Raw genomic sequence first — 13,242 nt, 5'->3', positions numbered from 1 at the left:
GTTCCAACTTTGCCCACACAGTTCAACAACTCAGAACTACAAACCACCTTACATTAAAATTAAGAAGTGGACATTATCCTAGTTAAAACTTGATCTCAAAGCAAAGTGTGCATTTAGGTCACCTCTGCATAAATCTTTTTTTTTTTTGCATAATTCTCTTTGAAAGTTATTCCTGCAAAGATTCAAGTTCCACAGGGTCTGCAACCTAAAAGATCCTAAGAAGTTCCAAATCCCTTCTCAGAAAGTGATCTTTCTTTTTTAAAAAACTCCAAAGATGAAAAAAGGCAGAGTTAGAGGCCTCCCTGGTGGCCCAAGAGGTAAAGAAGCAGCCTATGAAGCTATCTGCAGTCCATGCAGCATGAGTTCGATCCCCAGCCAGCCAAGGAGCAACCCACATGGCACAGCAGACCTCTCCTGACTTGCCCGCTGTTCCCCTCAGCAGTGTACTTCAGACAGTCTGCCTGTTCTGCTCTCCATTCTGTCTCTGGTGAATATTCTCACCGCCCGCACCTCTGGCCTATACCCCAGTTCTTGTATGTATAAATAAATCAATCTTAAAAAAACAAAGGCAGAGTTCTTATTTCCTCTCCCTTCTGTAATGTATTTCCACAAGCAGGGGCTTCTCCTGAATTGGCGGGGGAAACACAAGGTAAGAATGTTCCCGTTTGGGGAGTCACTGGCAACAGAGGACAGCTTCTCACATCCATGCACACCTGCCTCCTATTCACCAACTCCAAAGACTTCCAGTTTTCAGTGGGGGTAGGCACCTTATCCACTAAGGACACTCTTGTCCACACTGCTCCTCTGGAATACCTTTGAAGTCTCCACCACCTCCTCACACCTGTGAGACCCAAACTGCACAAGAAACACTGGCTAGAGCTCCAACCAGGGTTTGTCGGGTAGAGAGCAGAGACTTTCACATTCCTCCCCAGAGCCAGGAGTGCTCCTCATAGGCCGGTGTCTGTATCAGTGTCCGCCCATTAGCCCTGTGCCACCCCTGAGACACGTGGGGCCCAGGCCAACAGCAAGCCCGTCTTTCACTATTCATCACAGCCTGGCCATGCAGCACAACCAGATGGAGCACATGTGCTCAACTACCTTGGCTGCCTGAGCAAAGACATTTGCTTTGCAGCGCCCCCCTCTCGGAAAATACAAAGAATACAAAGAGTTTAAAGGAGGAATCAGACCTGGTGTGCCTACTACGATGGCCCCCTTCTACCTGCAAGGCTACAAAAAGCACCAACACTCACTGCTACCATGGCACCTCAGCACTTAGGAAGCATGAAGGGAAAAGGTCCATCCTTTGCCTGCCTGGTGGCCCAAATACCAGAGTCTGCCGTTCTAGGAAGAACCCCAGGGTCAGCCAATAGGCACCACTGAGAAAGGGAGCAGGGGCCTTGGGGTGAACAGATGGGTCTGAATTCTAGCCTCACCCATTCACTACCTTTGTGACCTTGGAGAAATGTTCCACCTGAAGTCTCTGTGCCCATCTGCTTGGTGGGGACAACTAATCTCACTCCGGGGCTGTGAGAACTGAATGCATGGGTGGACTGACTCTTTCTACTCTTCCTTGAACACCAGTCATATGCCCAGGGGTGAAGTGCTGAAATATACGCCATGCCACAAGTCTCCCACCAGAGAACTACCTTTCATTCATAATGTACGGGATGTTTACAAGAGAAGTTACCGTCGCAAGAATCTGAGCTTCTCGAGAGAAGATGTTCTCATCCTTGGAAATAGTGTAGGAATATGGAGAGGAACAAGGTTATGAAATAGGACCCACTGGAGAAAAATTGTTCTCTGAACATTCCTGGTATCATTATCTCCTTATTTAACAAGCACTAAAGCGTCTCCACAGCTCTGGGCCAGCATTTCCCAAAGAGTGCTGCGCAGAACATTAGTCCTCAGAGATAATCCTTGAAAACAGTTTTATATCTAAGTATGATTTGCAAACCCAGCCTAATGCATCCTTACCTTGGAGGCTCAGAATGCATGTCCATGTCACTACTCCAAGAAGCCCTGCCTAAAAGGAAGATGTTTCACTAGATTAACCCAGGGCTCCCCAAACTCATTTTGACCACCTTTGTATACTTTGTTAGTAGAATATACTTTTCTCCTGAAGTTCACCCCAGCTATCACAGGCCCCTACAATCTGGCCTGACCCTGTCTCTACACTTTACACCTCCCTAAGACCCTCTCACCATGTGGGCTAAACTTCCCAAGGTACTGTTTCCTGGCCGTGCCATTTGCTCATCATAGCTTCTCTCAGATACGATTCACAGGGCACATAACTGACCCATTTGAAACACACAAGTCAGGGGCTTTTAGTACATTCACACCACAATTATTTTTAGGGCATTTTCATCTCTCCCATCACCCCCATCAACCATACCCATCAGCAAGCACCCCCCATTTCTTTTTTTTTAAGATTTATTTATTTATTTATACAAGCACTGGGTACAGTCAGAAGCGCGGGAGGGTGAGAGGATTCACCAGAGCCAGAGCGGGGAGCAGAGCAGGCAGAAGGGCCGAAGTACACTGCTGAGGGGAGCAGCAGGCAGCAGGAGAGGTCTGTGCGCCATGTGGGACCCTCACCGGCGGCTGGGGAATCGAAGTGGTGCTGCAGAGGCTGCGGGCAGCTTTGCAGGCCAGCACTCAACTGCTGTGCCACCAGGGGAGGACCTAGCACCCCCCATTTCACATTAACTCTCCAGCTCTAACCAAACACTAATCTACTTTATATAGAGGAGTAAAAATCTGCCATGCCAAAATATGTCTTTTTGGCCAAAGGTTGATTCCATGGAAGGGGCTCTGAAGGCTGGGTTGGAGGTTGCCTTTGAAAAACATTTACATCTAAATTTCTCCTTATTTCCTTATGTATTAATTTTCAGTAGAGAAGGCAGATCTTCAATTTTCATAGCTCTGCCTACTGTGCTTCTCTTGGTAAACTCCTGACCATCTTTTGTTGCCCAACTTCCCACAACTTCCCCTACCTTAGCTGTGTACCATGTGGCAAATTAGTCATGCTTGGTTTCTCCCATACATACAGAAGCTATGCATGTTATTTTTTTTTTTAGAGGTATGTTTTATTTATTTATTTGTTTGTTCGTTTTATTTATACATGCACTGGGTACAGTCAGAAGCGCAGGAGGGTGAGGGAATTCACCAGAGCCAGAGCAGGGATCAGAACAGGCAGAAGGACCGAAGTACACTGCTGAGGGGAGCAGCGGGCGGCAGGGGAGGTCTGCGCACCATGCGGGACCCTCCTCCGGTGGCCGGGGAGCAGCCGGGGATCGAACCGGCGCTGCAGAGGCTGCGGGCAGCTTCGCAACCCAGCGCTCAACCGCTGCGCCACTGGGGAGGCCCCCCAGGAGCTATGCATGTTATCACACTACTTTTTTACTTATTCTTTTATCACTCTTTCTGATGCTTGGTTATTTGCTGGCTCAGAAAACCCCAGAGGAGAAGAGGATGATTTCCTTTGCACCCCATCATCTGTATATACATTTGTCTATTCTGGACAGTCCATCAGGATAAAATAACAGTGTGTGGTCTTTTGTGTCTGGTTTCTTTCACTAAGCAAGCTTCAATGTTCATCTGCATGGTAGCATGTATTGGTACTTTGTTCCTTTTCATGACCAATATTCCAATGCCATTTATCCACTCATTAGATGATAAATATTTAGGTTGCTTTCACCTTTTGTGCTACTGTGAATAATGCTGCTACAAACATCTGTGTACATGTTTTTGTATGAAGATGTTTTCATGTTTTTTTTTTTTTCATACTGAAAAACATGTTGGGTCATTGGTAACCATTTGAAGAACTGCCAGATTATTTTACAAAGCAGTTACTAGGGTTTTAATTTCTCCACATCCTTGCCAACACTTATACCTTTGATTACAGATGTCCTAGTGGGGGTGAAGCGGTATATAACTGTGATGTTGTGATTGTGTCTTTAGATGCCCCACTTTGAGGCTATGATCACTATTCCACCCACTTATGTAGTCTTTTTCTCACTCTATGTATCCTGCCAATTCAAGATGATCCAGCTTTAAGTCCAGAGTTTCCTTGGACCATCTCTGGTCCAATTCAAAGGGATCCCATGCATGGCTTCCATCTATACTTCCTGCAATTACAGGCTTTGGGCCCACTTAAGTCTTCTCTCTCCTACCAGACTGTGAGCTGCTTAAGAAGTCCCACATTTCTGAGTGCTTAGTCAGCGAGAATAACTGATACTACCAAATAACTGATACTTCATGAGTATTTGCTGATACCATTTAATGTAGAAGCTGAGGATGGTAAAAACGTAGGAGAGGGCCGGCAAAAATGTGGGAGAGGGCATTTTCAATCTCGAACCAGGATAGAGGAACAGAAGTAAAGAAAAGCAGAGGTCAACCCCACATCTCACAGAAGGCAGAACCCATAAATTGATGTTTCATATTATTTTAGCCTTCACTGTTCATCTGCTCTTAAATCTAACCTTCATGGATTTGATAGGGGCACGGAGAGTGAACCACTCCTTCTGCTGTGTCTCTCCTTCCTTTGCCCTGCACATCAGGACTCGGTGGGAGCTCTCAGGATGGGGCAAGAGTCTATATTTATCCCTTGCATTTTGAGAGTCCCATACCCACACAGGCATTAAGTGATGAAGAGGCCCCTGAGTGCCACATCAAGAAAAGAAACCCAGTCCCACTGAACCAGGAGAAAGAACTGCTGAGTTCAAGGCCAACTGAGTCATAGTCCCTGAAGACTGGAAGTCATTAACTTCAGTTTCCACACCCCCTATTTTGCCCAGCTGTTACAGAGGCTCAGCTTAAAGTACATAGCGCTGGACCATAGCTACTTGATCCAATAATTACTTCAAGTACTGATGAGTCAGGAAGAGCACGGCACCTAGTCAGCAAGTATTGTAAAATGGGCGTGTTCTGGCATTCTAAGTTGACAGAGACGGCCCGTGCTAGAAATCCAGCAAAAACCTTCGCTGCATCTGACCAGTGGGTCTTCTCTTCCACCGCACAGCAAAGACCCTGCCTGGGCTAAAGCAACTCTCAGATTCCTAACAGAAATTTTGAGCTGCTGACAACAGAACTTATTCAAAAATAGCTCTCCTGTGACCACACGTGCTGGTCTTAAATGTCCAATGCTTGTTCATGAGCAAAAGTTGCACAAGAATTTCAGCAAAATTATTTGGCTATACCCTTGGACTCAGCAGGTAAAATAAGTATGAACCTTAAAACCTTAAAGAAAATCCTTAAGGAAGCAATTCCTGTTGCAAATTTAGCATCTAAACTCCTTGATCCTCAAATGCATTACCCTAGAGCAGGCTGCATCACCACCACCCCGGAGTTACCACATCCCCTTACTTCTAGTGAGATTGAATTAGATCCAAATAAGTGAAATAGCCCAAGTGTAGAAGAACCACGGGTCCAGCCTCAGGCAGGGAGGAGAAGAATGAGGACACCCAGTCAAGAGGATCCATGGCAAGGATAAAGCTGGAGGCTGGAAGAATCTTAGACCTAGAGGGGCCCCTCAACATGTCTTTGATACAGAACAACTTCTGCTACCTCTGCGTAAATCTGGCTAGAGAGGAGAGATGCAACGAACACCAATCAAGTATCAACATTCATCTATGGAAGGACGGGGAGAGTTGCCAGAACTATGAACATGATAAAAGTTTATCCAAACCAAGTCACATCGAACTGCTGTTTCAGACCTAAAGCAACCATCAGACAGAAGGAAAAGCCAATGAAGCGATGAAACAAATGAAGACTCAGCTTACAGGAGTCTCCACAGGCACCGAAGCTCTCCAACACCGAGGCGTCCCTCCACTGAGCCCTGACTTAACCTTCCATAGTGAAGGCCCTGACTTGGCCTTCCACATGAGCAGGCTGGGTGCTCTGATACACACCCCTCATTTTTCTCACCACATGAGCAGCACGAACAGCACTTCCACTAAGGAGGTTTGCATCAACAGGCTGCCACACCATGTGAGGCCTGGCAAAGCCCTAGAGGCATGTTAATCAGCACGTGGTCTTCGCTATGGAGTGAGAGGTCAAAGGTTGCAACCATTTTAGCTCCATGGTCTCTCACCACATTTTGAGGAAATACAATAGTTGTGGATCATTCTATGTATTAAATTGTCCAATTCCCCCAGTCACCATTATTTTGAACACAGTCATTGAACATCTATAAGGTAGCAGACTTTATATATACTAATCTTCACAACCAGTAATAAAACATTATAAATCAATAAAGACGTCTATAAAACAGCCTTTCCATTTAGAAACTTTCATTGGGCTAGAAATTATACTCTGAAATTTACCGAAGCACAGACTACCTTGCATGGGATTCTCTGCTCAGATAACCTAAGCAGGCCCCTCCCTCAAGGCCTGCCTTGCACTTGCTGTTGGCTCTCTAAGGCTTTCTCCAGAGGCCGGGGGCACTTGGTTCTTCAAACTATCTGTTCTACTCTACTCTATCCTTCTATTCTACTTTATTCTATTCAAAATTACCTTTTCCTACATTATGCCTAATCAGTTCCAGGCCAATATTGCGGTGGTTAATATCATGCATCGACTCAGCTAGACCATGGTACCAAGACATCAAACACTAGTTTAGATACTGCTGTGAAGGTATTTTTCAGACAAGGTTAACATTTAAATCAGTAGACTTTCAGTAAAGCAGATTACCCTTAGAAATGTGGGTGACTTTGTAAGATCGGTGGAAGCTTCAAGAGAAAAAAACATTAACCTCCCCAAGGAAGAAAATTCTGTCTGCAGGCTGCCTGCAAGCTCAAACTGCACCACCAGCTCTTCCCTAGGCCTCCAGCCTGTCAGCCTGCCCTGCAGATTTTGGATTTGCCAAGCCTGTAAATGTGTATGAGCCAGTTCACCCCCTACCCCCATCCCCCCTCCCCACCCCCATACCATATTGGTTATTTTTCCCTAGAGAAGCCCAATATAACCACACAGCTCATTTTCTGATGAAACAAACTTGGATCTCTCTCCCAGAGCTAGAAAAAGAGCAAAACTAAGAGGACCTACTTAGGTGACCAAACAAGTCCACCTCCAGGCTAAAAACCTAAAACTACTATGCATGACTAGTAATTTGAAATTTCTATTTTTCTGCCCCCCACATGCTTGGCATCTCATGATGTTATCAAGAGTCTGGTTCCTCCTAAAGGGAGGCCTGAGTGAGATGTGTAAAATGGATTTATTACACAAGGAGGGGAGGAAAGAAAATCAAAGAAAGTTAAGGAGAAATAAAGTGCGAGACATTTTGTTGCTAAAACGTGAACTAAGCCTAAGGGGCCACTCCTCTCCAAGGTTCAGGTTCACAAGAATAAGATGGAAACATGAGGAAACCTGCTGAGAACAAGAAGCTGGGCTGATTTCTGGGATTCCCTTCAACCCTAGAACCACCACTGCACCAAGGAGCAAGAGCAGGTAAAATTCCCCTTCCTGCCACCAGACAGCCCAGGAGCGCTTCTGAGCTGGGGTTGCTCTTACCTGGCCATCTGCTTGTAGGCTTCTTCTGCCACAGCAAAGATGTGGGGGTCCATATCCCCCATGTTTTGGCCGCTGTAGGCATAGATGACATCTTGTCCATAGATTGGCAACTGTTCGTAAGGATTAATGGCAACAAGCACGATACCTGTAAACAGACGGTGTGGTCAGGTTCTGATACACAACAGCCACCTGGCATCAGGCTTTGATGGGCCCTGTAAAAACAGCTTCACATAATCTACAAGTCATCATAGTTGTCTAAAACCTTAATTCATGTAGCACTCAATTCAATTTTTGATATTGTCCTAAAACACCGCAGCCTCCTCCAGAGCAGAAAGGACTTTTGATTGCTTCCAATTCCGTCTACCTCCGTCACTCAGTACTGCTGAAACTGGAGGAGCCGTGGTGTGTTTGGATAAATACATACCGACACCAGGGCCTCTCGTAGGGAGGATGCCTTTAAAACGTGAAGCTGGTAGTCATTTATTCCTTTCTCCTAAAAGGGGAATTAATTTTTAAAAAATCTTCTTATTGAAAAAAGTATCCAATTGAAGGCTGATGATTTATTTTCTTGCAGGTAGAACTCCCCTAGCACTTGCTGTGAAGGCGGTTTTGGAAACTCTCTCAAGCACTGACATCAACAATGTATCACAGCCCCTGACATGGGACACAAAGACTCCCCTCACCTTGGGAGCAAAGCAGCCAATTCCAAACCCAAGTAATATCACAGCAAGAAGAACAGTGTTACTCTGAGACCTCGCTTGTGATCCCTGACATGTTCAGGGCTCTGAAGCACAGCGAGGGCAAACCCCACAAAGAAGCTTTGCCCTGACTCTTCAATCAGATCCCTCACTGGTTTGCCCTTCACACAGCAGTTAATAGGGTCCAATCTTCAACACACCACTTAACAAGTACCCTAGAAGAAAAACTCACATAGGAAATTGAGAAAGTTCAAGAAAAATAAATGAGACAATTTCAGAGAAATACTTTTTTGTTTAAAGGATCTGTCAAGACTCCTGCTCATGCATTTGATGAATATTCATCAAGCACCATATTTGTGTATGGGCAAGTGGGAGAGGCAGGGAGGGGCAAGATGGCCCTTTCTTAGGGGCGGTGTGGGGTGAGCAGATGCCTGAGCTATGACACCAGGATGTATTTCCTGCTCTCCTGAGACTCCAGGACTGTGCCTAAGCCAGTAGAGCCTCCGATGGGGTCCACCTTTTCCCTGGTTGAGCTGTGATTAACACAATCATCCCAGAGGGATGTAGGGCAGCCTTATTAAACCACATTCACTGATTGCAAACCTTTCAAGTATCTCCGCTGAGAGGTACTTATAAATGAGAGTGAAATTAGGATCCTTAACTATTGGAGTTTTAACCCATAAAGTCTAAAGACGGAAAGCACTTTCAGACCTGCGCAGCCAGAACATGCCCCCCACTTACCACAGTAAGTGTAGATATGGTTCGACTCCAGGAAACGGACCTTTAAATTATGCAAAACAGCAGGCTCATGCAGATAGCTTAGGGCAGTGAGGTCATTTTCTCCCACCAAGATATCTGGATTCCGTAAGAAGGGCAGCTGGCTGCTTTGGACATCAATGGGGTATTCCCGAATCTAAAAAGATGTAAGTAACAGACACAATCAAGCAATTATGAAGCATTTAGCCCCTACGACATCCTGTCCTATGGCTGGGCTCACTGTGCTAACATGGTTGTAAGTGATAAAAATAACCTAACAATAATCTGTTGCCATAAGAGAGCAGCCCAAAAGGAAAACTGGCTGATAGCACAAGCACAGTGAATCAAAGTGAAAAGGTGAATGACGTGAGGATGTACGATGCACAATTAGATTTTAAAAAGTGTATTGCTTCTCCATGGGCGGTGGGGGCGGGGAGGGGACCAAAAAAGTCTCTCATTCTAGTTGCAGTGCTAGTGCTGCTGTCTTTCCAGCCAGGAGTCTTTCTTTGGTTTGGCCTAATTAATATTGGTGGTTCTTCGTTCTTTCCCATCAATCAACACACCTTTTATTTGTATTATAATGGCAAACTTCCGTGACCTATCCTATGTAAGGACCCTCAAGATAGAGATGGATATTGCATATAGATACTACATAGAGTATAGTATAGTATATATACTACATATGTATATGCGTGTATATCTATATCTATATATCTAGCTAGGTATATACCTATGTATCTATATGTTTTCCCATAACCTAACTGCAAGGCACTCTAGGGCAATAATTTTAATTTGACCTCAAGTATAATAGTAGCTTGGGGGGGGGGGCGTGCATGCACATAAGAGAGATCAGAGTATGATCACACATCTACACTTCAAATTTCAAATGCAAAGTTATCATCCTTATATTTTTAGCATGCAGACTACACAAGGATTCAAAATATCTATCAGCACGATACACTTATAACTCTGACGCCACATATATATGTACATGTGGGTATGTAATTTATAAAAAGATGGTGTTTTTTAAACATTTAAACAGGAGGAATTTGGTGGCTACTTCTCATGTTTTAGCTGAGTGTTAGGTTTTTTAATGATCTTCTTAAGAATCATCTGAGAGCTCACAAAACAGTTTCTCCAAACACAGCTTCTATGTTTCAGAAGCCCTTGTGTGGGGACCAAGAATCTGAATTTAAGATAGAAACCTCCCCAATTAGTTCTGACATAGGTGGCCTCTAGATTGTATATGATTGTATATTCGTATCACTATATGATACGAATCTTATTGAGAATTCTATCAATGCAGCCTCAGTTTACTGAGTTAGCAGTTAGTTTCTAGGGACAAATTCCTCTCCTGTGCCCCTTTCAGAGGGACTTGAACTACCTGATCTCAGATACATGACTAAAGCTGACATCTAGTAGGGTAACAGTGCAGCAATGAGAGGGGAAGAAGTAACAGCAAATCCAGAAACAAGTAGCAGCACATATGAAGACTTGTTTGTGATAAAGTTAAAATAGCAGGTAACAGTTAAAGAGAATTTTCAAATAATATTGGTAGGTAAACTCGCCTCCTGTTAGGAGAAAATTAAGCCAGTGCGCTAGTCTCACTCCCTTTCAGCTTTCAAAGGGGAGGGAGAAGGCTGAGAACAGGGAGATGCGGAAAGAGCACAGTGGACTGGCACGGGACCATGGGTGCTGAGTGGAGGGAAGGCTACAGTGACCACACCTGGGGCGCGGGAAGGTGAAGCTCGAAGGGGACTTTAAAGCCACCACGCTCCACACTGCACACAGAGTAAAGCGGGAGAGCTGGATGTTCGATCACATAACAGAATCAATCCTTGTACTCTCCAAAGAGTTTTAGGAGATCAAAAAGAAAACCACCCCCTCCCCAAACAGAAAATTGGGCACAGAATACAAGTCACAAAATAAAAGGTACAAAAGGACAACATAGGAAAAACCATTAAACTTGAGCATGAATCAAAGGGGTGCAATGAGAAGGCAATGAGCACTGGGTGCTCATCAGACAGGCAGGGGCCCAGGGAGGGCCGGGCCCCCGGGGACGGCTGTGGGCGCACAGGACACAGTCCCTGGGGTCAGGCGGACTGAGCCTTTTTCGGGGGCAGCTGGCAACACTTCATCAGAATTTTTCATGAGTCTGCTTTTCCTCCTTGGCCTCAGGAGACAATCTTATAAGTGAGCAAAGTTATTGACTCATTAAAGCCATAAGGAGACTGAAACCTGACGTGGACCTGTGCACACTGCCCAGGGAACCCCGCACCTCGTTCTGCTATTTTTAAAGAGACAGGTGACAGAAAGAAATGTACGACAGGGTCCCATTTACATAAATCCCTTATTAAGGTTTGTCTGGAATGACATCCCCAGAGTATCAATAGTTATCATGCAGTCGATTTTTTTGGTTCCTGTAGATGACTTTCTTTTTTTAGTATTAAATCCTGGTTCTCTTCTGTCTATGTAAAGCTATTCTTACTGATATCAAACTTAATCCATACATGAGACCAGTAATAACTCTCAAGAAGTTGCCAAAAAAAAAATTCCCAAAAGATGGGAAACGGGGGTGGGGGATGGAGAGTGTTGAGAGTTAATTTTTACTTTATAAAATTCTAGCTGATGTCTCCCTTCACATCCCTGAGCCCTCCCTGTCCTGTCCTTCTGAAGACACCCCAAGAAGCAGGGCTCCTCTGTTCTTCCCTTGTGGCTCTCCACCTTGGGGAGCAGCTCAGAGAACAGTCAACTCTAGATCAGCACAGCCCAGCACCTCATTGTTCAGATTAGGGAGTCTGGACCCTGACGTGGGGTCCCTTAAACCCCAAGCAGAAATGCTGGCATTCCATCTCATCTCATCTCAAATGAATCTCCCCTCTCATATGCAATTTATGAAAACAGGGTTCACAAATAAGCTAGAGGTATCGGTTACAGTAAATTGATAAGGAGTGAAAACGGCCAGAGCAGCAGAAAAGGGGTAAGACTGCAAGCTCAGCATTCAAAGCTTTAGATTTCTTGATGTGCACACATACATCCAGCGGGAAGGAGGGGTGAGAATTTAACAGATTTCTTTCCTTTATCAGGAATTTGATTCTCACACTACTGCTAGTATCAAACATTTAGAGCTAACATGGTTTTATTTGAAATCTAAATGTTTATAATGTGATCAGAAAACCATGAACTTTCTGGCACAGAAGATTTCACTGCATTATAACTGGGCCTTTGGATATTAAGGGGAGGCTAAATGTTGATATCCATCACAAAATTAATACTCAGTCCCTCCCAGAGTTGTCCTCAGGCTCTCACCTCCCCCAGCAACATATATAGGGGTCTCCAATTTGTCCCCCCCACCTCCAGCCTACAGGACAAGGCTTGAGGATACAGAACAAGGCATAAGGTAGAGGGCTGGTCCATTTCTGCCCTGCCGAGTCCCACTTATCTGCAAGGGCAAGACCCCTGGGGGAGCATGGAGAGGTCTTTGCTCTGGAACGTGTTTAAGAAGTCAGCAAGAATCTCAGAGGTGGCTGCCCAGGGGTTCCAAAAAGAGTGCAGGGTTGAGGGGTGTAGGGAGAGGACATGGTGGGGTCGTGTCAGGTGTCTCGCCCACGGCTGCCATGTTCTAGCAGACTTCTAGAGTCTCTTCATGCTGACCTTTTCATATTTTAAGCCCTTATTTGTAGATGGATTACATTCATTTCAGGTCCGACTGAAAAGCTCCACAAAGACATGAATGTGCCTTTTCACTGCTGTCTACACCCTGGCATGTAGTAATTGCTCAATAATTTTTGTAATGAATGAATGATGCAAGTAGCTAAAAGAAAATGACCATAAGTGGAAAGTCACCGATGAACTGACTAATCAACATACAATGTACAAGTTGGAATTGTGAGCAAAATTATAGCAGCATAAAAACAGAATTTCATTTTAATTTATTGCAAGGAATGCAGCTTACATATTCTATTCGAATCATGGGGTCCTAGTTTAGCTTCTAATGGTGTCTTTCAGCAGTGACCAGTTCAGAACATTCCCTTTGTAGCTTTAAACCAGGGGTTTTTCAACCTTGGCGCTAATAACACTTTGAACTAGATCTTTCCAGGGCCCTATGCCCTCCACCCATTAGAGGCCAGAAGCAAACCTCCTTCCCCAATTGTGACAACCCAAAGTGACTCCAGACATCACCAGATGTCCTTGGGTGGGGGCAAAATCACTGCCTCATACTCATCTCTAAGCAGAATCAGTCAGGCAAAAAATGTAAGTGATAGAAAAGCCCATGCAT

At 44.8% G+C, this 13,242-nt stretch overlaps 1 protein-coding gene across 4 annotated transcripts in view; it reads right to left on the bottom strand.

The window, feature by feature from the left end:
• MYO5B (myosin VB) overlaps positions 1 to 13,242 on the bottom strand; it is a 272,753-nt gene that overhangs the window by 135,999 nt on the left and 123,512 nt on the right. For all 4 annotated transcript variants that reach the window (XM_054694054.1, XM_054694051.1, XM_054694053.1 and 1 more), the window contains exons 3-4: positions 8,949 to 9,120; positions 7,510 to 7,654 (exon numbers count right to left, since the gene is read on the bottom strand). In XM_054694054.1, the coding sequence (XP_054550029.1) occupies positions 7,510 to 7,654; positions 8,949 to 9,120 (317 nt within the window). The remainder of the gene's footprint in view (positions 1 to 7,509; positions 7,655 to 8,948; positions 9,121 to 13,242) is intronic.

Source organism: Talpa occidentalis, unplaced genomic scaffold (genome assembly GCF_014898055.3).
Source record: "Talpa occidentalis isolate TD23 unplaced genomic scaffold, MPIMG_talOcc4v2.1 talOcc4.13, whole genome shotgun sequence".
Classification (NCBI taxonomy): Eukaryota; Metazoa; Chordata; class Mammalia; order Eulipotyphla; family Talpidae; genus Talpa; species Talpa occidentalis.
The sequence above is the reverse complement of the archived record's forward strand: the minus strand, read 5'-3'. Positions and strand labels throughout refer to the sequence as shown.